Source organism: Lissotriton vulgaris, chromosome 1_1, assembly GCF_964263255.1.
Source record: "Lissotriton vulgaris chromosome 1_1, aLisVul1.2, whole genome shotgun sequence".
Taxonomy (NCBI): domain Eukaryota; kingdom Metazoa; phylum Chordata; class Amphibia; order Caudata; family Salamandridae; genus Lissotriton; species Lissotriton vulgaris.
This window is the reverse complement of record NC_141685.1, coordinates 2,115,118,113-2,115,142,543: the sequence shown is the minus strand read 5'-3', so window position 1 is coordinate 2,115,142,543 and position 24,431 is coordinate 2,115,118,113. Positions and strand designations below refer to the sequence as shown.

The following is a 24,431-nucleotide window of genomic DNA, read 5'->3' as shown; positions in this document are numbered from 1 at the left end:
TGAACTCGGGCCGTGGGCGTCGGGTGCAGAGTGGGAGAGATTTGTCGATTTGGCCGGAGCCAGAGTCTGTGGGTGAGCAAATACTGTCCTCGTGGGAGACAAAGTCTGGTTTGGGAAGGCAGGGCCGGTCCCCCAGGTTCTGGGGGACTGCTGGACACACCGGGATTTTGCATGGAGCATGCAGAGGTCAGCACAGGCCAGTAATGCTGGGGCCAAGTCAGTTGGTGTCCTCCTCCTCTTCTTTCAGCACGGCATCTTCGGTCCTTATTCTTCTCTCTTCTACTCTGAGGATGCAAGGTTAAGGGTTGCCTCTAAATACTAACTTTAGGGGCGTTACAGCTAGGTACAGTTCAGGACCAATGGGTCCCTTCCTTGGGGTGGGTACAACCCCTATTATGCCACCCTCCAGTGGAAGGGGGGCATAAGCCTTGCTCTGGTTGGCTGGTTCTCCGCATCTTCAAGATGGCGGCGACTGAGAGTAGCACTTCACCTCGCCTCCCCTGCCTGAGGGGTGGGGTTGGCAAAGTTGGGCACACTTCTACTCCTAACTTGGTTTTCCAGCTGATTCTCCCACCCAAAGTGGGGGTCAGAACCGGTGGAGGCCAGTTGCTGGGAGCAGCAAATGGCTGGGTTAGCTCACAAAGTCAGCAAGCCTTTGAAGCTTTCCCTTTGTGGACCCTGCCCAGGTGGTGGCAGCTGGTGAGCAGCCTCTCAGCCAGGACACTAGAGTTAGGTTGTTTTTCGGGGGCATCTCTAAGATGCACTCTGAGTGCATTGTTCATTAAATCCCACACTGGCATCAGTGTGGGCTTAATGTGCTGAGAAGTGTGATATCAAACTTCCCAGTTTTCAGTTAAGCCATCATGGTGCTGTGGAGTTCGTAATGACAAACTCCCAGACTATATACTCTTTATGGCATTACTGCACAGACAATGTCTAAGAATGGACTTAGACACTGTAGAAGTACAGGGCTCATGCACCTATACCCTCACAACTGGTATAGTGCACCCAGCTAGAAGGGTGGCTTACCTATCCAAGGGCAGTTGATTGTAGGCATGGCACACAGGGATGTGTGCCATGTTGACTCTTCACTTTGCTCTGCACCAAAGCGCAGCCTGTCATGGCAATGTATGTGTGTAAAGGTACAGGGCCTCTGAGGGTGACCGTAATAAGTGCTGCAGCCCTTAGAGGCCTTCCCTGGTCATAGTGCCCTTGGTACCTATGATACATTTTACAAGGGACTTACATGTGGCCGGAGAGTTTCCAATTGGGTTTTGCAACAGTACAGTTTATGGAAAGAACATAGGGCCTGGGTACCTGATTGGCAGGAACCCAGAGCATACTCAGTCAAAGTGCATCAACAGTAGGCAGAAAGTGGGGGCAACCATGCAAAAAGAGGCACTTTCCTGCACCCTACGCTTGGAAAAACTCCTTCACCATCAGTAGAAGATAACATTTGTGATTGCTGCCTTTTAGTTGTTGGTAATGCCTAACTGGTAATATTCATAAATAGATCAGTCACAGCAGGGGCTGTGGGTGAGCAAAGGTTTTCTTTTTGGGTTAAAATCTTCTTCAATAACCATGGTCGCCAAGTAAAGGAAACCTGTTGAGGGTCACCATGTCCTGTTTACATTTATGGTTGTGCAGTGTCTCCTTTAAACAAGTATGTAGACCTTTAACACATAGCTACTGATGAACATAACAGCTTACACATGGGCAAGTTAATGGTACAAAGCTTTAGACTTGGTACTTTCAGATATCCCAGTTTTTTTATCTCCGTGCACTCGTGTTCAACAATGTTAAACTCAAAATTTATGATCATTCAAATTGTGCGGAACATCCGTTGCACTGTGCCCAACAGTGCCGTTATAAATTCTGAACTGATAAATTCTGAACTGAGTGGGTCCGGGACCCCGAATCCCAGGATGTGTGCAAGTTAAACTTGAAACAGAAATGTTTCTTACCGTATTTCTTCCAGATTCAAATATATGCTTCATAAACTTCTCAAAGTTGAATCATTTTTAAAACAAAATCTTTTTATTAGCATAGTATGGAGAGCAGTAACATGCATACATTTTCATATACGAGTTCAGTAATAATCCTGGTGATACATGCATGCGTTTGCCCAGAGCATATATAGTTAGAGTGAAGTCGATTTTCCATTTTGTCGTCAAACCAGAACAAACAAACGAACCCCGTTCGTACCCGTTCCCACCCTCCACCCCTAAGAAATCCCACCCGACACTCTCTCAACAGGCATATAACTGAGATATCGACAATTGGGTCACCCCTGATGCAGTAACACGTAGGTCAGAGTGAACACACAGGTAGGGTGGGGTAGTGTGTTCAATGGGTCGGGGCTACCCGTACCCTATCGCAGTGCACCGTAGGCAGTGTCCGTGCATGGAAGAGTGAATCAGGGCATAATTGTACCTCAAGTGGCTAGCCATGTGTGTCCCCTCCATCCTCATCATCTCCAACCTCAAATGCCCCCAATGTGTTAAACCATTCCAGTGAGATCGGCGTTTTTCGGAGGCCCCTACTTTCCTCGCGCTGCAGTGCTTCACCTTCTGCCTTACCCCAGCGCACTACCTCCGCCTGCCATAGGTCAGGGCTGGGCGGTTTGGATGATTTCCATCTCATTGTGATGGCACGCTTCGCCAGCAACAGGGCCAGATCTGAGAAGCGCGTCGCCACGGTTCTGGTGCGTGTTGATGGCCCCAGCCCTAGGAGTGTATGTTCCAGTGTAGGTGATCGGGACAGAGTACCAGCCCTCTCGAGCGAGTCATGGACAGTAGTCCAGAAATACCCCAGTTTAGGGCATTGCCACAGCATATGTACCAGCGATGCGTCGTCAGCATCGCATCGGGGGCAGTTGCTTTTGGATGCAGGGAACATCACGTGGAGGCGGTGCGGGGTCAGGTAGGCTCTATGTAACAACATTAGTTGGATGAACTTGTATTTGGGGTTCCTAGACACTTTTTTGGGGAACTGAAGTATGCGCTCCCACTCTTTGTCTCTCAGTGGCCTTCCAATATCCGCTTCCCATGCCGCCCGAAGCGGTGACAGCGTAAGTGCCCTCCCCGTTTTGATGCTAGCTGTGAGCCACCTGGTCAGATGGCCGCCTGTGCCCATGAGGTAGAGCATTGTGACGAGAGGGTTCGTAACAGGCTCCCGCCCGTCAGGTGACCATTTGCGTGTTACATAATGGCGGAGTCCGGCGTGCATAAGGAATGAGCCGCTGGGGACGCCCTGTGTGGTTCTGAAGTCTTCGAAAGATAATAGGTGCCCTTCCGCAAACAGGTCACCCACATGTGTCACACCTGCGTCATGCCAGGGCTCCAGCAAGGTCGTCGTGAGTGTTCCCGGACCCAGTGGTATGCCCAAGAGGGGGACCGTGGGGGCATAAGGTGTCTCGGGGGACGTGTACTTTAATGCCTTCCGCCAGTATGTTATCGCCAGCCTGAGAAGCGGCGGGGCGTTTCTTGGTAGATCCGAGCCAGGTAGGAGCAAGGTGTGCACCCTACTCTAGCATGGTCGTTCTTTTAAACATTAATCTCATGGAGATTGCGGCCTGCCACCCAATAAGCCAGCCATTGTAGCTGACACGCATAATTGTAAGCTCTGAAGTCCGGTAAGCCCATGCCACCGGAGTCGGAGGGGAGCTGCAATTTGGCCAGACCTATGCGCCTGCGACCATGTCCCCACACAAGTTCGGTGAGTAGGGAGTCGAGGGTCTTAAATGTTGCCGCTGGGATCTGGAACGGAAAATTGGTGAAGTAGTAGATGAGACGAGGGAGCATCACCATCTTGGATATTGCCACCCTGCCGGGTATCGAGAGCGGCAATGTTAGCCAGAACTGAATTTGTGACTTCAGCGTTCTGATGGCCCTCCCCAGGTTGCCGTCTATCATCATATCCGCCTCTCTGTATATCTGTATCCCGAGGTATCGGAAGGTGGTTTCCGCCATCTGGAATTCATGAGGGGCAAATGGAAGGGGGCCGACCCGCCTGTGGCTGCAAAGGTGAACCCATAGGACTTAGACTCGCTAATGGTGAGGCCTGAGATCGCTCTAAAGTCCTCAAAAACCTGGGAAACAGGGCTCAAGTCGCCCCTCAGGTCACGAAGATATAATATAATATCATCCGCGTACGCGGATACTATGTGCTCCGTACCATGCCGTTGTATGCCATAGCGGGGGGCCATCGACCTGAGCCTATAGAGCAATGGTTCGAGGGCAAGGACAAAGAGGAGAGGGGAGAGCGGGCAGCCCTGCCTGGTGCCTCTTGCTATAGCTATGGGACCTGAGATTTGATTGGAGGTACGCACCCTAGCCGTGGGGATGGTGTATAGCAATCTGACCCAAGCGAGAAATTCGGGCGGTATTCCGAATTTTAACAGGGTGGCGAACATATAGTCCCATCTTAAGGAATCGAACGTTTATTTTAAATCCAGAGATATGCAGCCTTCGGAGCCTGTGTCCACATGGTCTCCGAGCATGAGCTGGGCTAAGCGCCTAAGGTTCATGGCTGTATTACGGCCCGTTACAAAACCACATTGATCCGGGTGGACCAGCTGCGGCACATATTGCACAAGCCTCGTCGCCAGCACCTTGCTCAATATTTTGGAGTCAGTATTGAGAAGGGACAGGGGTCTGTAATCGGCCATCTGCAGACCATCTTTGGCCGCTTTCAGGAGGGACGTGATCAGTGCTTGCATGGATGATTGCGGTAGAGAGGTTGTACGTAGGGCTTCCAGATAAACTGTGTGTAACCGCGGGGCCAGGAGGTCTATGTATGTTGCGTAGAATTCAGCTGGTAGGCCATCTGTTCCGGGGGCCTTACCCTTCGGGAGAGCTCGTATTGCCTGCCTAATTTCTGCTACTGAAATAGAACGCTTCAGGTCTTTGTTCTGGTTGTCAGTGAGTTGTGGGAGATCTAGGCCCATCATGAAGGTCGCGAATGCGGGCCCTGATAAGGGCTGTGGGGGGCTGTACAGCGTGGTGTAATAGTCCTTAAACGCGGTATTAATCCCTATTTGGGTGGTAGCGGAGCGGCCTGTCTGGTCTAAGATCCTCAAGATGGGGTGGCTGATCGGGGAGTCCCGTAGGAGGCGGGCTAGTAGGGGACTGGCTCGGTCTGTCTGTGTATGCTGCCTATTCGTGTATTCCCTATAGTCTAGAAGCCGCAGGTCTTCCAGTAGTTCTACATGCCTAATGTGAGCCTCTTGCAGTGGTGTAAAGGGTGCATTGGTGCCTGCTGCTTCATTCTCTAGGGACGCTAGTGAGCCCTCCACCTCCTTCAATTGGCTGATCACCTCCCGTTTCCTGCCCACCCTGGTGGTCATAGCAGTCCCCCTAGGACAGACTTTAAAAGTGTCCCATTCTATCTGCCGGGAGCTGGCTGTGTTCGCGTTCGTTGAGAAATAGGTGTCTATAGTGTCGGACAAGGAGGACCGGAAGACCGAATCCTCAAGGAGATCAGGAGACAGTCGCCAAGTCGGGATGGGAGCCAGCCTCCTACCCCACTGCCATGTAAAGTCCACGGGGTTGTGGTCTGATAGGGTTTTCCCCATATGTTGGGTCTGGACAATCAGTGCTGTAAGGGAGCGGGAGCAGAAAACATGGTCAATTCTGGTGTGAAGCTGGTGGGGAGGGGAGAAAAAAGTGTATTCCCTTTCCGGGGGGTGTGTGCTGCGCCACGCATCTGCCAAATCCCAGCCCTCAGCCCAACTCTTAAGCGCGTCTGCCTGTTTCCTGCTCTCGGCAGCCTGCAAGGGGGGGGTGTGACCTATCTAGCATAACATCAAGCACAGCATTGAAATTACCCCCTATGATCCAGCGGTGATCAGCCCAATCTGCAAGTACCCTGTTGACAGTTAACAAAAATTCCGACTGGTTTGCGTTCGGTGAGTACACACATCCAATGACAACCGCCTCCCCATCCAACAGTCCCCGTACAAATACATAACGACCCTCCTGATCAATCCTTTGCTCCAGCATCTGGAAGGGAAGAGAGCCACGGAGCCAAATCGCCGCCCCCCTTGAGAATGCAGAATAGGAGGTAGCAAAGAGCTGTCCCCTCCATTTCTTTCGCAATTTCACCGCTTCAGCAGCGTTCAAATGTGTCTCTTGCAAGCAAGCAATCTGTGTCCCTCTGCGGTTAAGTTGTGCAAGGATTCTATGTCGTTTGTGCACTGATCCCATGCCACGCACGTTCCAGGTGCACAATTGGTAATTGTTAAGAGGCCCCATTACCATCTGTGTGGTGCGGCAATGTGAAACAACTGGGTGACCCCAAATGTCCTGCTGTGCTAGAAAGTGAGTGTCCCGCAAACTTGTAACCCTTGAACAAATAGGTCCCCAAGCCAACGTGCCCAGGAGCCAAACCATGGTGCCCAACGTGGGCACAAGTCAGGTAAGTTCGTGTGCATATTGGGGGTGGTAGACCTCCGTCGACTGTCACTGAACGGCCCGCGTGGACATGATAGCCCACAGTAGAATGGGCCCCTATACAACCCACCAAATGTGAAGGAGGGGATCAGTTCTACGTTACCACCCGGAGAGGATCAATTGTGTCGTGGTTCAGAACTCCGCCGCCATCTGGGCTGTGATCTTCGGGAAGAGCTGCAGGCTGTCACCTCTGTTAGTCGTTGCTGCGGAGATGATGACGTCTGACGTCTGACGTCCAGGGGGATGCGTCGTCGCCGATGCTCCGTGGGATGAATGGTGGTCGGGGCTGTGAGTGTTGTTCCGTCGGCCTGGCGAGCCCCTGTGGGTGTCGCTGCGGCGATCTGCGAATGGGTCCTGTGAGTCCGGCGGGGTCAGAGTGACCTCCATCCATTCCTCTGCTTCCTCAGGCGAGTCGAAAAAATGGGACCTGTTGTTATATAGTATTTTGAGCCGAGCAGGGAACAGAAGTGCATATTTCATATTCCTGTCCCTCAATTTGCGTTTCACTCCCATGAAGGTGGACCTGGCCCGTTGCACCGTGGGTGTGAAATCAGGGTAGACCGATATATTCTTATCCTCGAAGCGTATTGGCGCTTCCTCCCTGGCCGCTCGTAGGACGGTGTCTCAGTCTCTGAAGTGGAGGAGACGAGCGATCACGGGGCGAGGAGGTGCCCCTGGTTGTGGGGGTCGCGATGGCATCCTGTGGGCCCGTTCCACACTGTAGAGGGCGGTGAGGTCTCTCTGGCCCACCAGCTTCCGTAGCCAGTCCTCCACGAACTGGGTGGGGTCTCTCCCCTCGCTTCTCTCCGGAATGCCCAGGATGCGGACGTTGTTGCGGCGGGCACGTCCTTCAGCATCGTCCACTCTATCCCATAGTTGCTTGAGCTGCTTCTCTACGCTTTCCAATTTCGTGGAGTGTTCCGTCTGCTGTGGGATGAGGTCGCCTAGCGCTATTTTTTGCTCCGCCACCCGTTCCGCCAACTTGTTATGGTCAGCCTTCAGTAGGGACAGGCCAGTCGCCATGCTGTCTATGCGCGATTCTAGCGCTTCGCGCGTCGCACGTATTTCATTCAGGATCAGATCTAGCTTGGCGTCCTGCGATCCCTTACCGGTCGGTGGGATGATGTCCATGTTGGAGGAGGCCAGCGGGTCGTCAGAGCCCGTGGACTGTACGTCCGTCTGAGCGCCCTGGTCCTGAGGCCTGCCCCTGTGTCTGCCCATGGATCTCGTTAGCAGGGTGGCACTGTGGTGGATGCAGCAGACCGCCGCAGTCCCTCCAAGTGTCCGGCAGTGGCTATGGGAGGTCCGCTATGTGTTGGGAGAGGCGGATGTAGCGAAGACCCCAGGGCTGGCAGGGACAGTGTAGGCTACCCAGGCGGGGCGCCAACGTAGGGTGGGCCGATTTTCCACCGATGTTTCTATGGGCAGGTGTGACCCCGGTCCTGTAGAGGCGGTTGTGGGGGAGAGATGGTGGGGTCCAGGTCACTGCAGAGTGAGCTTATCGCACCAGCCGGGAGCGCGGCAAAGGTCGGGACTGTAGCGCCGCGGTAGGGCGCCAAGGCCCGTGGCGCACTTCCTCACCTCAGGCCCGTGTATCTGGGGTCCGCGTGTCCTCTATGCGCGACACCCCGTGCAGAGTCATCGTCCTAGGTCCTCCGGCTGGTGGTTCGGAGGTAGGCGAGGCGAGACTGCCAGGGCCCGAGGGTCTCGTCCAAGCGTTGGTGTGTAAACAAGATGGCGCCAGGATTTTGGTGAGGCCGGGCCGATCCGCGATGCGTTGTGCTCAGCCAAAGCAGGGTGAAACCGGGCTCCCGGTGGTGGCAGCAGGTTGTGTGTGCCGCCCGCTCCCCAGTCCTGGTCTATGCGGCGAAATGCAGGAGTTCCACTAGCTGCGCGGGCGGGCGGGTGGCCGGTCCGGGAGTGCTCCCGAATCCCGAAAGGGCCTCGCAGCAGGGCGGTCGGCCAGGGGCAAAGCGACCGAGCGGGGAGCAGCGGAGCCTCAGTCAGGGTGGGGCACCGCACGGCACGCTGGAGTCTCGGCTTGCAGTGCAGGATAGGTCTATTCCGGGGTCCCGACTGGACCGCGAAGGCAGTAGGGGGTTGGTCGGGCAGGCCAATCACTTTAGGCCGAGGCTTCACTCCGACCCACAGGCCGCAACAGGCTCCGCCGCTGGAACTCGCCGATGGTGTGGGCCAAGAGGATTTACACCGTACCGCCTCACGCCGCTCGCTCCCGGAGACAACCTGTGCAGGAATCAGGTGGGTTGCAGTCAGTGGAGTGCAGGATATTCCGCTTGTATTTAGGGCTTAGGACGGAGCTGGGGAACTACACGTCCACCATCGACGGCTCAAGGCCACGCCCCCTCAAAGTTGAATCATAATATTCATTTATTGAATCATCCATTACTTCATGGTGAAATTCATTCAGTTACTTTTTGTGAACTTTATCATCAAACCAATTAATAAAACCCAATGCATTTCAGGTCGAATCACGGACCCTTCCTCAGGGGTCTGTAATGGTACATAAAGCTAGGTCAGCCTATTATCCAGAATTTAATTCTAAACAAAACATTAGACGTGTATTGATCAAGCATTATAAGATTTTCAACATAATCATCAAAGTGATACTATTGGAACAGCAATAATAGATACACTGCTGTTGAATCTATTGTGATCATCTAAAGAGTATGATACGAATTAAAGCTAGCCTCTTATTTTGAACCGCTATATTAAACCTAATGACTGCAGCGCGTATAATTTATAACGCTGTGCTCGGCGCGAGAAGTTCATTCATGTTGCCCTTTCTTAGAGCGTGTGAGTTATCAAACCGGAGTATATTCTTTTGGGCATAATTCTGAGTGCAACTCTATCTGGGACCTTATTGCTGACACTCAAACAAATATTATGCTTAATTTAACAGTTTAAACAAACCGGTCAGAGTTAACTTACATATTCAGTCATGTTTCATGTGCGGATAGCGTGATCGCGAGGGCTCTCACTTCCTGGTTTTCACTCTGGGAGGTTACATGTCTCAATATCTCCCTATCATGGAGCGATTAAGAACGTTCCTTAGACACGTGATCAGGGTGAAATGCTACCTATTGACTTCAAGTCATTTGTTAAAGTCGGCCATCCTCTTGTAGGGATGCATAATCATAAAAACTGATGTAACAGAAACTGGCAATGCGCGATATATTGGAACTAATACATAGTAATATTTGCCGATATATAAGAAAATTCTGTGTACGTTTATGGATACAATCTTGAAAATAGTTAAATGCACTGACGCGATACCTCGTTCGTCTGTGGTAAACACATAATAACGAAGGGCGGTTACAAAATAAAATTCTTTGACCATGTTGGATAGTGCCTAAGAATAATTATACTCTTAAAGATGCTGAATATACAAAATGCGATCTGGTGACCGCCTTAAAATCTACTATAACAAATATAGCGAAGGCGGAAAACTTAAGAACTGTAAGTCGTGCTGGTTCAATCATTATGCTCAAATATTACAGGTTGTGCAGAGTCCAACAAACCTCTTTTTTATGTCCATCGCAGTCTTATAAAAAGCAAGAGAGTTCTACTCGATCGTTCATTCCATATGGTTGCAAAGAGTTCAAATTTGTAATCCAAAAGAATTCAGCTCTCAATAAATGTTTTTGTGGATCTGTGTCACAACGTTGTTCCACTGCTTCTAATACTGTAAATTTGGCTTGTGATATTTGATGAACGGCTTCCTGCCAATGTGCCACTACTGTAGACTTCATGTTTTTCATTCTTATACTGCTTTTATGTTCAGTCATCCTGATTTTAATTTTCCTTTCGGTTTGACAGACATAAATCTTGCCACATGGGCATTTGATGTTGTATATCACGTTTTTCGTGTCACATGTGCTCGAGTAATATAAGTGTATTTCGTTGCCTTTAATTGGGTAATAAATTCATTGCAGACCATAACGTTATTGCAGTGAACCCAGTTCTCACATCTCTGCATGCCTTTCTGAATTGTTTTCTTAGGTTTTTCATATTTAAAACTCTTTAAGTTTCTTAGACCGTTGAAATGCTAAAGTGAATCAGGTTTGAATGGATTAGTGCCCACTGTTTCTTAAATATATTTTTAATTGTGTTGGCTTGTGTGGAATATTTCAGAACACAAACAGTCAGTGTTTTGACTTTGGGAACTTTAGGTGATAGTAAAGATTCTCTGTTCAGTTGGCTCACTTTTGTAATTGATCTTTCGATTACATCTTTAGGATAACCACGTTTGAGATATTTAGATGCTTGATTGTTAATCGTAGCAGTCACTTCAGTGGGGTCAGAGGTGATGCGTTTGAGTCTAATAAATTGCAAGAGTGGTAAATGTTTCTTCAGGGATTCTTGATGAAAGCTCTGAAAACTGCAAACATGTGTTCCGGTCATTTTTTTTGTATGTACCTTGGTTTTAATGGTGTTATTCTCAATCAGTACATCAAGGGATAAATATTTGCTGTTTATCCAGTGAGTAGGTGAATTTAAAGCGTTCATGGTGTGAGTTCAACTCCACAATGTTCTTTTTCGGCGGGTTTTCATTTCCTTTCCATATGATGAAAATATCGTCTATGTATCTTTTAAATAATACAATATCTTTAATCCATTCCGGAGGATGTGTTGGGACTCGAATTTCGCCATAAAGATATTTGCATAGGACGGTGCCCCTGCAAATCCCTTTGATGTTCCGTTGCATTGACCGTAGAACTTATTCTGCCATTGGAAGTAACTATGGTACAATGCGAAATGCAGTCATTCTAATAGGAAAACTTTATTTACATCTTCCATGTCATTGTTTAACATGCACCACTCAAAGGCTTCCAGGCTTTCATTGTGAGGAATTGATGTATAGAGCGCTATAACGTCTACAGTGCATAACCACCAGTCGCTGATATGATCTCTGTTTATTGTAGTCAAGGTATTCAGGAAAGATGTGGTGTCTTTAACATGAGTCACCCATTTTTGAACCAGAGGTTGCAGGTACCAGTCAACATATTTTCCAATGGGTTCTGAAATAGAGCCACATGCTGAAACTATGGGTCTAAAAGGTGGTTTATTCATATCCTTATGCACCTTGTGGAGCATGATACTCAACTGAATATGCAAGTTAACTCTGACCGGTTTGTTTAAACTGTTTAAGCGCGATATTTGTTTGAGTGTCAACAATAAGGTCCCAGATAGAGTTGCATTCAAAATTATGCCCAAAAGAATATACTTCGGTTTGATAACTCACACGTGCTAAGAAAGGGCAGCAGAAATTTACCGAGCACAGTGTTATAAGTTATACGCGCTGCAGTCATCCACACATTAAGTTTAATATAGCGGTTCAAAATAAGAGGCTAGCTTTAATTTGTATCATACTCTTTAGATGGTCACAATAGATTCACTAGCAGTGTATCTATTATTTATGTTCTGATAGTATCACTTTGTAAAGAACCCCAAGGGAAAAGTAGTTCTTTGTAAAGTACATGAGTTCTTGGACAAATCAATATTCAAGCAAGGGGAGGTCCCTGACTGCTTAAGCCGATTTTCCAAGAAGTCGTCGTGACGTTTTGGTACGGGTGGAAGTAGCCATGCCTGTATTTGGACTGCATGAGCTATGTCTAAATAAGGGAATGATTTCTGTGCCTAGATTAGGGCAATGTGAATTGTACCTATATAAGGGCATGAATCAGGAAAATTCGCTTGGATCCTAAAACGCCATACAACATTGCGTTCCTCAGAAATACCGTAAAGTTAGATGCCACATGTAGATAGGCATTCTGTACCAATCGGAATACGACAGGCACACCAGATGTAGTGATCATGTGCGCTGCATGCTGGACATCTGGATAATACACTCAGGCCCACACTAGCTTTCTCCAAGGTCAAGAGATATCTATGACCTTATCAAAGGTCCGCGTTTGTTGATTTACAACAGAAATGCTTTTTTGGAATGTAAAGAATTTTTTATTGTACCTCATGAACTGTATAAATTGACGGCCATAACCCTTGTACATCAAGAGATTCTGAGTAGATGCACTCTGTCCAGGCTCTCCCGGCCACAGTGTTAAATCAAACCATCTTGTTCCTGTTTTGTCAAACGCTTCTGGTCTTTTTATTTATTTAAGGTAAATATGCATGTTTTTTCCTTTCTTGATGATTGGCTGATCAAGGATTGAAGCAGTCGGCAGTGCCTCCGGCACATACAGTTGACCATCTCACTTTTCCACAACCTCGGATTCACCATACATGTGCCCAAGTCCGATTTATAACCCCTCTAGATCCAACACTTTGTATTGGCAGTGCTTAACTGTGTCACCGGAAAAACCTACCTAGGCCACCAAATGGTTGCAGCCTTCAGCCAGGGTGTACTTCTTTTTCATCCACACTGTCTCCTAACGGTCAGAATTATTATGTGCCTGTTGAGAATGATGGTCTTTTGCATCATTAAGGTCCACCAGGCCCAGCTGCACATGCACCCATGGTAAAAGTACCTTTCAGCACAGAGGTCACATGTGGAGGGTCAGATGGATGATGTAATTTTGGGAACTGCCAGCATCCATCCTTCTCTACAGTAGTGTAACAGTAACAATTTGTTTTAGGGCAGGCCTTTCCTAAACCCCATTCCCCAAGTCACCATTACCATGGATGCCTCTCAAGCCATTTGGGGAGCCCATATCGTTCAGAATACAGTGCAGTGCACAGTGTGTGGACTCCACAGCAGCAGAGCCATCATATCAGTTACCTCCATCTTTCAGCAATACACCTCGCCCTCAAGGCTTTCAATACTACTCATCGAGGAAAAGTGGTCCTTATCAGGCATGCACGACTGCCAGTTATTAGTTGCAAAAACAGGGGGTCACCCACTCCTTCCTTTGTCTTATACCCATCCCTCTCCCTTTGTCTTCTACTTCAGACAATCTGGCATTGGGAGCTTCACCTCCACATTCCTTCGTTGGAGTACCTACCGGGGGTGTACAATTACCTGGCAGAATTGCTAAGCAGGACGCATCAACAAGCCCACAAGTGGGTACTCCTCCAGCAAGTCCTGCCCCAGTAGTTCCAGCACAGGAGCACTCCCAATGTAGACCTGTTCACTACTCCCGAAAATGAAAATTGCCAAATCTTTGCCTCCACGTACCCTCACCCTCGGTCCTTGCCTTATAGATCAACTGGTCAGGAATCTTTGCTCATGCTTTTCTGCCTCTCCTGCTCTTTACAATGATGGTGGTGAAGATGCATCAGAATTCTCATCATGGTGGCTGTCACCATGGCTGTCACCAGACAGCCATGGTATTCAGCCCTACTAAAGATGTCAGTCAGCCCACACAAGAGGCTCCCTAACACACTGGACCTTGTCACCAGGAATCAAATAGAATATGGTTACCTGTCGCTCTCCAAAGAATACAGGGAGATCCTGTGGGAGTCCTATAGACTTACCGCATAGGCATGCTACACAGCAAAGTCCATTACTGCATAGCTAAAAAACCAGACCATCTAAACTTGCAGTACAGGATATCATTACATACCTCCTCCTCCTCTTCTTCCACCTCCACTTCCAGATGCGAGGTCTAGCCTTCACTTTGATTTTGTTTCTTGTAGCAGCTGCTGCCGCAGGCATTCATAATGTGGAACATTACTCACTCTTCTGCATTTCTGTAATAAAGGCATTCATGGACTGCTTCAAAAGAGTTGTTCCCCAACAGGCTTCTGTAAGCACCAGCATGGAATCCTAATATCGTCCTGATCAGACTCATGGTCATCACCCGCTCTTAGATTCTTGTCAGTTCCAGTACCTCTCCCGGAAAGTAGCCTTCCTGGTTGCGATCACTTCTTTACATCAGTAATCCCTCACACTGCAAGTACCTTTCATCCAAGTTCACAGTAAAAGAATAATGCTCAGGAAAAACCTTAATATCCTTGCTAAAGTGGTTTCCCATTTCCATCTCAATCAGACCATAGAGCTACCAGCCTTCTTTCCCCAACCACCCTAGATGTAAAGTGCCCTCTCATGTACTACTTAGATAGAAGCAAATCCTTTCTCACGTAAGACCAGCTGTTTGTGGCCTTTGCAAGGCCTCACAAGGGGCAACCTATATCTAAAGCAAGAATTGCTGGACGGATAGTCAAGTGCATACAAACTTGCTATGAAAAAAAAAAGGCATACAAATGTCTTCCCTGTTAACTCTAGGGCCCACTCTACCAACACGAAGGGATCACCTTGGCCGCCTTAGAGAACATTTCCCTAGCCAACGTGTAAGGTTGCTTCATGGTCAACCCCACACTTTTACTAAACACTACTAACTATGGTTTGGACAAACGTTCTTAAAGAACCTATTTCAGAAATCTACATCTTCCACACGCTAGCCATGGCTTATAGGAAGTTACTGCTTTACAGTCTGTACAGAGCATGCGTATCTAGAGCAACATATGCTACGAACGGAAAACGTTACTTCCTCTATAAGCATCTGTAAGCGTGTGGTTCTGACCACAGATCTCATCACTCGTTCAGCTCTGATCTTCTTTGTGCAATGCACATGTGATGTGCATCATATAATGTTCACTCACCACTCCATACTACTCTCACCCACTGAGGAAAACAGTCTAGCGGGGAGGCAATGCTCATGTGCATATCAAGCTACAGAAAGAGTCACCATAGCGCATGACTCGAAAGACTTCTTTGAAGAAAAACAACTTGCGAATATCTGAGCCCACCACAAGATGGGTGGAGTATGCAGAGCATGTGAATCTACAGCACTACTTACTATGAGCAGATGCCTACAGGGTAAGTAACATTTTCTTTTCAAAACCTTTGACCGCTATCTACAGCACTGAGCAAAAATAACTTGGGATTTGTTCCTTGTTAGCTTGTTGATGTGCAGGGGACTAAATCAAAAGTTCACTTCTGTGATATCCCTTCCCTAAACCACCAGTTATTAACTTGCTCCCTCTTTCTGTTAAGTTTATGTGCATATATAGGATGATGAATTGTTTTATGTTTTAGTGCTGCTTCTATAGTTACCCATGTTATTCTGGTGTTCTTTATTACACAATTGAAGGTTTTTTTAAATTTTTTTTTACTTATTTTATTTTTGTAGGGAATTATGCTGCGGTTGGTAATATGACCCCGGTTATTGATGTATGGGACCTTGATCTTGTAGACTGTTTAGAACCAGTGTTTTCACTTGGGAGCAAAAAAACAAAAAAGAAGAAAAAGAAAGGAAAAAAGGTATTTTTCTATATTTGCATTGGGTACAGTTGTTACAGTTGCAAATGAATGTTGATATCTAGCAAACCGGTTTGGAGCTGTGACACAAACCACGCTTACCTGAAGGATGTGCAGTTTCTTTTGTTCTGTGGTATTTGTTGGCAGTGCATATTTTTACCCATGTTTAGGATACCGCAGGCATGTAATTTCCTTTTGCACAATCGTGGTTTCTTAACTTCTAGCAGATGTCTTGTAGCCGCCATTCATGGGAAGCACCTGTGAAATCCAGAGCTTTTTCTTATTTATGTGTCTTAAAAAAGTCACGTTTTGTAGCACATTGAAAAGATGCTGGTAAGTTACAGTATTGAACCATGCAAGTATTGCGTGGCCTGGTCAATGCTGGTGCCTGTGGCTCGATGACTGCCCAGTGTGCTGCACAAACAGATGTTTCTTTCTGTAGATATGGAAACATGTTGATCCTTCCCTGCTGTAGAGCTTAAGATGGCGACAGCTAGTGCAGAGGTTTATATCAAGGCCTACCCTGGCCTCGTTGGGGACAATGTAAGTGGATACGAATGAACATAGAAATAACATGTCTGTTCATTGTCCAGAGGTTTCAAGTTACTGCTGATGCTGCCTGAAAAAGGGAAACGTTTGCTTAACTTGTTTTCACTCTAAGATGTCAATAACTGATTGATGTTGGTGGCAGCATATGGTAGCCAGGACAATGTGAGTGGTGACAAACGAGTCTTCAAATCTTAAATGCACCCGTCCAAAGATACAAGTTGTATGCTCTCCCATCCTGCTCATTAAGGAGTGGAGACTCCACCCCTGTAAGGAACACGTCACCTGATACTGATAAATCTATCTGGAGCTCCACACTTTGTATGCAGTTAAAAAAGCAGTCCTTTCATTCCTGCTGTCATCTGGTTGTACTTTGTTCTGTAGCCCATCAGCTAAATATGAACTGTACAACTAAAAGTGCCTACATGATGAACATGGGATGGGAAGTTGACTTGACAGTCATGGGCATCCGCAGAAATTTTTCAAAGAGGGGGGGGGGGGGGGGGCTAACCTGGCAAATGAAGGGCGTGGCTAATGTTACTCAATAGGGGCGGGGCTAAAAAGGCAGACAATCCGGATCGGGTCATGCTCAGGCCAAGCTGAGAAAAAAAAGTGGTGAATTCTGCATTTGAAACTGGACAACAATTCGAGCACACATAAGAACCCTAATTTTACCCCCTGGGCCCTTAAAACTCATACATTCCCTGATCCCTAAAAGCAGCCCCCTGACACCCCATACCCACCCTGACCCCTAAAATTGCCCCCCTGGCACAACAAAACCCATACCCAACCTGAACCCTGAAATTACCCCTGCCCCCCAAAACTCATACCTGCCCTGAACCCTAAAATGTCCCCCCCTTGAAAACCAAAACCCATACCCACCCTGAACCCTAAAATTACCTCTGCCCCCCAAAACTCATACCCGCCCTGAACCCCTGGCCCCCCAACACCCATATCCACACTGAACCCTAACATTTGAAATTGGACAACAATTAGAGCACACATAGCCCTAATATTTTCCCCTGGCCCCTTAAAACTCATACATTCCCTGATCCCTAAAAGCAGGCCCCTGGCACCCCATACCCACCCTGACCCCTAAAATTACCCCTGACACCTCAAAACTCATACCCACCTTGAACCCTAAAATTATCCCTGCCACCCCAAAACCCATACCCACCCTGACCCCTAAAATTACCCCACTGGCATCCCAAAAGCTGAACGCTACAGGAAGATTTACATGCCCCTTGCGCCACTTTTGCGTCACTTTTAACATGGGAAAAGTGACGCAAAAGTGGCCAAAGGGGCTTGTAAATCTGCCCCTTCAAGCTTACACTACATTTGCATATTCGGAGGGGACTGTCCTCTTTGACGTTTCCATGAATGTAAGTCTAAAACACAGTAACCTAGATATGCAGCCAGTAGGTAATGCTGGTGATGCTGTAGAATGCATTAAAGTTACTGGAACTTACTTAATAACTGCTGCCTGCTCTTCTGATACTGTTCAGTGGAGTCAGGCTAATCAGCAGCACTGTCGCCCTGGCATCCAGCCCCTCCCGAAGGTCTCACTTTCTAGATAGGTGTGGGTCAAATGTCTCCTGGATTCTCCTTGCCAGGGCCTCCTCTGCTTCTTCATCGGTGCCCTTGGATGCAAAAAGAGACAGATCAATGGCCCTGTTCACCATTTATCTGGTGAGCAGCGCTGTGGATGTGTATTCCATACAAGTGCAGGCAGCAGGGTGAAAGGGATGGCAGTGCAGGTGACACTTTTACTTTGTAAAGTAATTCCTGCTGGCGTCATAGCCCAGGGTGTGCTGTCTGTGCACTTGTATGGAATACACATCTATACAAGTGCACAGACAGCAAACCCTGGGCTATGATGCCAGCAGAAATTCCTATACAAAAGAAAAGCGTCACCTGCGCTGGCCAGCCCTTTCCCCCTGCTGTGCACATCCTCCCACTCCCACCTCATGACGAGGCAGCTAGAAGTGGCGATTTTTCATTCTGATGGGTATGAATGTTATAGGAATGTGTGTGCCTGGCTGAGACAGCTTCTTGGCACACCACACACACACACACACACACACACAGGCGTACCACAGTACTTCACACAGGTCTTTAAAAGACCATTTACTTGATAATGAGGCTTTGTTGTGTTTTCACCCCTACTTAGAGCCCTTGCATCTCCACTCTGCACATGGCTTTGGCTGGGTGAATTAGCCTCCCCCCTCCCGAAATTTGAGGGAGACGGGTTGACATGAGGTTTAAAAGAGGGGTGAATGAGAAATTGAAGACACTGAGTGGTGACCGTGATGGGGCAGACATTTAATGCAGTACAAATCTACTTTGACAGACTCGCAGACAGCAAATGCTGCTGCCTTTCTATGGCGTCTGAAAGTTTTTTTTCTTGAAGTTGGGTCGACGAGTTGATCGGGTACTTTTCTTCCTTCATGAGGTGGTGATGAGTGGGTTGCAGGGCGCCTGCCCTTGTCACCCCTGTCATTGGTAGCCCCCTGCTTCCATCTGAACGCCGAGGATCACCGCCCCCCCAACCACCGACACCTGGATGGGTCGCCATGATGCTAGGGTGACCAACTGGCATGGTGCAAATTCAGGATAGTGAGTGTAAAAATTCAGGACAAAGGGTCAAAATTCAGGATAAAAATTCAGGACAGGAGGTCAAAATTCTGGACAAAATGTAAGGTTTACAGACACATCAGAGAAGGTTGCGCAATAGTATATAAGTAAGTAAATAGACAACTACTAAAGTACAAGTGAAAATAAGTATATATTATGTTGAGACAATTGTGCACTTCATGGTTTGTCAGTATACACACAGCTTTAAGCAAATGTGCAGGTCTTTTTGTGGTAACAAAACCGCCCCACATTTAAAGCTCCCAGAGAAAACGCCTGATGCCCGGTCCGGCCAGTCTGGCCTTGACACCACCCTCCAATGGCGCCCCTCATCTTCACATAGACCCTCTCTCATGTGTATTTAATTTCTTCTATAGTGTTACTCATCCCAAGTCTGCGGGGCAGAGTTTTGGAGTGCGTTACAACACACACACATTATATAGAGACAATCACTCACATAAATGAGAAAGTCAATGTATAGGAAATGTTGCTTAACATAATGGTGCTTACAACGTGTAATCAAACTTTCATCCATCATTCAGTCTTTCACCATTCATTCTGTCCTTCCATCTGTGTGCCCATCCATGTCCATATTCATCCATTTACAAACCTATCCATCACGTTTCCTTTCATCCATCATTTCACTCATCCATCCCTCAATCCACCCTTTTACTCATCCATCATCCATCCATCCACCCTTTCACCCTATCCATCCGTACTCATCCATCCAATCTTCCGCCCATCCATCCATTAACTCATCCATCCAGCCATTCATCTGTTCAGTCATCCATTTACCCATCCCCCCTTCCTCTTTGAATTCCCCTTTCACTTAGCCATCCATCCTTCCATCCACCCACCCATCCATCCACTCAGGAATCATCGATCCTTTCACTCATTCATCCACCCTTTCACTCCTTCACTCATCTATCCATCCTTTTGTCCATCTACCCGCCCTTTCACTCACTCATCCAGCCTTACATCCACCCTTCACTCATCCGTCCATCCATTCACCCTTTCACTTATCAATTCATCAATCCATCCATCATTTCACTCATCCATCTACCCATTCACTCGCCCGTCATCCACCCTTTCACTCATCTATCCATCAATCATTTCACTCATCTATCCAGCCATCCCTTCACTTACTTACTCACTCACCTTTTCACAATAATTATGAGACCCATCAAGAATTCCACCCTATCTGTAGTTCCTAAAGCAAGGGGTAGGGTGGGGCAGGGTTCACTATGCCCCTGCATGTAGGCAATCTGAAAAAGTGGAAGGCATGAGTCATGCATGATGCACAGTGCCTGGACGTGGGACGACTGTGACATGGCGTTGTTTCCAGAGCTTTAAGTGGGATGTAATAGCTAAGTGGGTCTCTCCAAAAGGGTGTTTAATGTAATAAAATGTGTGGCTTAAAACACATAAGCTAAAAATCTATGTTTAATATAATGTGCCACCTGACTGGTATGTTTGTTGATTCTGTCATTGCATCCAGATGTAGAATACAACAAGTAATGTTACACTTGGAACAAATAACGTTACACCTACACAAGCCAGAACTATTGGCTTTGTAAATGGTTGTTAGTTGCATAAAATCAAAAATCAGCAACCATGGCTGCTATACTCGAACTACAATCCCTTCCTTTTAACTTCTTTCACCGCCTTCCTTTGGTTAGCTGGATTCTCACCTAGCAGCAGCATGGGCGTTTTTGCACTTCCATGTGACAGAATGCCCTGCCCTGGACCGAGGCTGTAAGAGGCCACCACATGCTGTGCCAGCCCAGACTGATCCATTGTCATTCTTTATGTGGCAATCAGCCCTACACAGAATGATAATGGGCGGGATGGGGATGGTCTTGTGCTCAGAGGAGTGCGAGGCGGCCCCATCAGGGAGCTGGTCTGTTCCCTGCAATGCCTAAAATGATGTCCTGTCTGAGGAGGAGCCCTGGCGTCAGGCCTCCCTCCGGGATGCATTTGCAAGGAGAGGTGCTGGGGGGGGTTGTAAGCGCCCCTCCTTGCCCCCCCCTGCGGACGGCCATGTTGACAGTGCCAGAGCTCCGCTGCATTTGGCTAGTTTCGCGCCATAGAAATACCACATACATAGAAACAAATACATACCTGACAGTGGTTCGGTAACCTGGGAATATTATTATTGTTACAGTTCATTACTTTTTCGTTAAAAACTGCCATAAGACAATCAACAACCAGTGTGTAATGTTTACCTTTTACAGGGTGCGTCAGCAGAGCCATGTCAGGAAGGACATTCGGATGCAGTTCTTGACTTGTCATGGAATAAGCAAATCAGGTAAAAACATTTATTTTTTCCTTATTTATGTAAATTCCTCTTTTGGTTATCTTTCAGTTATATCCAGTGTTATACTGTAAATGCCAAGTATTTGGAAATATTATGCGTAAATATTAAAATATAGGCTGAACTGCTGTAAGAAATGAGGATGTCTAGTTGGCAGTGGCTTGCACCCAGGGAGAGGATGTGGCCTCACGGCTACAGCTGCCCACTGTGGAGCTGGGGAACCAAGTTGGAGCCTCTGCGTCTGCTGAGCATCCTGTGATTCTGGGCAAATCACTTAATCTCCCCCTGCCTACCAAGAAATGAATGTGTCCTTTTGTAACGTAACTTGTGCTCAAGTAAAGCGCTACAATACCTTCGGATCGAGTTTGCACTATATAAATCTACAAAAAAAACAACACAAAAACCTTTTACTCTGGAAAAGGGCAATACACAAATACACAAATAAGATAACCCCTGCTCACAAGCTAGGTAGCTTGACACAAACAGTCAGTTCCTGAGTCCTTTTGGAGGCAATGCAACAGTTCTGCTGCTTACAGGTGCTACGGGTCGATGCGGCGGCGATCCAGGTGCTGCTTCCATTTCCATAGCCGTTGACAGGCGATGCGCCATTTCTTTTAGCCTCAAAGCTGTGCCTGCGTTGGAGTCAGTGCAGGGGTCTCAGACTTGAGATACACAGTATGCTGACTCGTCGTGTAGCAGATTTTCGGGCCTCGGGCGGGTGCTGCTTTGATTTCTTCAGCCGCACAGGGCTGTGCGTCTGGATTTTTTCCCAAACAGCGGGGCTGTGTCGAAATAAACAGCTGCTGCTAGCAGAGCGAAGTGTCGATTTTGGTGAATTCTTCAGTTCTTTACAGCAGGAACTACCTCCAAGGGCCCAGAACTGCATTTGGCACCCAAGGCAGGTCAAAACTCCCAGCAGTGGAGTTCAGGGATGCTGCAGGTTAATTCTTTGCTGACCCTGAGACTTCAGAGCAGGAGGCAAGCACACAAAAGCCCTTGGAGAAACTTCACTGGAGGGAAAACATCAAAGTCCAGTCCTTTTCCACTCCTAGGCAGAAGCAGCAACTGCAGGCCAACCCAGCAAAGCAACATTAAGCAAAGGGGCAGTACTCCTCCTCAAAACTCTTTAGCTCTCCTCATTGGCAGAGGTTCCTCTTGATTCCAGAAGTATTCTAAAGTTCTGGGGTTTTAGGTCTAATACTTATACCCCTTTTTAGGTCTCGCGTGCGTTGCAGGGCAGAGCCCTGCTCCGCCTATGTGAGAGATTTTTTAGGAGAGGATTTTCAGAAGAGGGCTTTAGGCCCCACCCCTCATTCCCAATAGGCTGGAGTCACCGTTTAGGCTAAACAGTGGCCTGCTATTGGAAATGAGGTGTTTTGGTTGCCTCCCTTTGGCTTGCGATCTGGACTCGGTGGCCTGCTTCACGGCAGTCGTGAATCACTTTCTTATTTTTATAGGCCATGTGCATAAAGATAAGAGATCCCCTGCTCCGGTGCGACCCTCTTTCGCTTTTGGGACTGTGCGTGTTCTGGGAGCCTGCACATCCTTGAGAAAAGTTTCCCCTGCCTGCCCCCAACAATTCACCGCCAACACTTTCTTTCCGGTTATATTTGGTATTTGACAGGCTGCCAAACAGTCGATGCCTTACACATACCAGCTCTGTCACGTACTCGCTAGGCTTTATAGACAGCTGGAAGTAGGACACCCAGGTGTAAGGCAGCCCCACCCTTCCAGTGTCTGGTCATGTCTGATTAAATGCCCATTATTGTTTCTGAGGCATTTGTTCCACACCCTCGTTTTGCATCCGGTTTTACGGTGGGCGACATTAATTCAACAAAAAGCTGATCCCTCGTCCTTCAGGATATCTGGACTCAAGGCGCAACACTTTTTTACAGTGAAGAAATGCATGAACATTGTTCACACCTATTGGACATAAACCTCCAGGAGGGGCGGTCGGCCTTCCCTGGAGCACCGGTTCACTCCAAAACTCTGATTTAGGGCACAATATCCGACACAAGCACCATATTCTAGCGCAAACTCGACCTGAAGCTTTCGGAGCGCTTAACACTAGCACCATATTCTAGCACTGGCTCAAAGGCGTTCATGCTGGGCTTGTGTTACAGGGCTCAGAGACCGAGAAAATAGCCAATCCCAATAACCCCCCCACCCCCTTGCAGTTTTAATGCCTACTCCCCCTCCGTCTCTGCTGCGGGTACGGGGTATGGGAACCCAGTGACACGGCCTTGCTGTGCAGGGAAGGGACAATTATGCTGGTAGCGCAAATAAGACAAACTGCTGACCCCACCCCCCCAGCCTCCCCCGTCCACCCTCCCCTGTAAAAAAAAAAAAAAAAGAAATCAGCCCATTTAGCAATAAGAAAAGCTGAGCCAGCGATATGTTTATTTTCCGTTCGGGTTGCAGTGATATCAACTGCAAAAGGCATGCTGTGTTTAGCTAGGAATGTGTGCTGAAAACGGCATTTACTTGTTTCACCATATCCTCGCCTTCCTCGCAGAAGACTCCCAGACACACCCACACACACACACACACACAAACCAACGCATATGCACACACTCACACTCGCACCTACCTAGCCCCCCCTAAAGCACAGCATTTTCTTTTCCTTTGGTGCTGTTCATTTTTTGCTATGGCCCACTCACACTCTTTCACAACGGGCACATATGTGACCATCCCTCAGGGTGCTCTGCAGAGAGGCACGGAGGCAAATAATGGGTGGGCATAAAATCTGAACACCTTTATGTTCCACTGACACTGAGAGAACCTAGCACTGCTTTTAGACTCCACTCTAGCGCTTGAAAACTCTCGCAACCTGAAGAGGCACACATTTGTAGACAACACATTTCACAGTGTGCACCCAACAAGAGTCATTTGCAGAAACCCAACATCTTGGAAAGAGCAAACTCTGTGGAATTAAGGCTGAATTGCTACATGAAACTGGATCTCTGAACGTTTGCTCATTGTGGCATGACATTAGTACATGATATAATCAAGCGAAACCGCTTGCCCTCTGCGCACTGTTGCGAATCCAAATTGGATATTACCAAATAATCAAATGTAAATTAATTGATAATCAAATGTACGTAATACATAGAGACACATAAACTCTGAAAAATTCATTCAATCCGTATTTTTACTAGCATCATAGCATTATTATACATGATGTTCATCTGTTATAAGCTGATACAATGGGTTCATCATGTCAAAAAATTCTGATGTTTAAATCACATCA

The 24,431-nt window shown here is 47.6% G+C and overlaps 1 protein-coding gene across 1 annotated transcript in view; it reads left to right on the top strand.

The window, feature by feature from the left end:
- PWP1 (PWP1 homolog, endonuclein) overlaps positions 1–24,431 on the top strand; it is a 327,492-nt gene that overhangs the window by 142,774 nt on the left and 160,287 nt on the right. The window contains exons 7-8 of the mRNA XM_086921581.1: positions 15,563–15,693; positions 21,102–21,175. Of these exons, the coding sequence (XP_086777707.1) occupies positions 15,563–15,693; positions 21,102–21,175 (205 nt within the window). The remainder of the gene's footprint in view (positions 1–15,562; positions 15,694–21,101; positions 21,176–24,431) is intronic.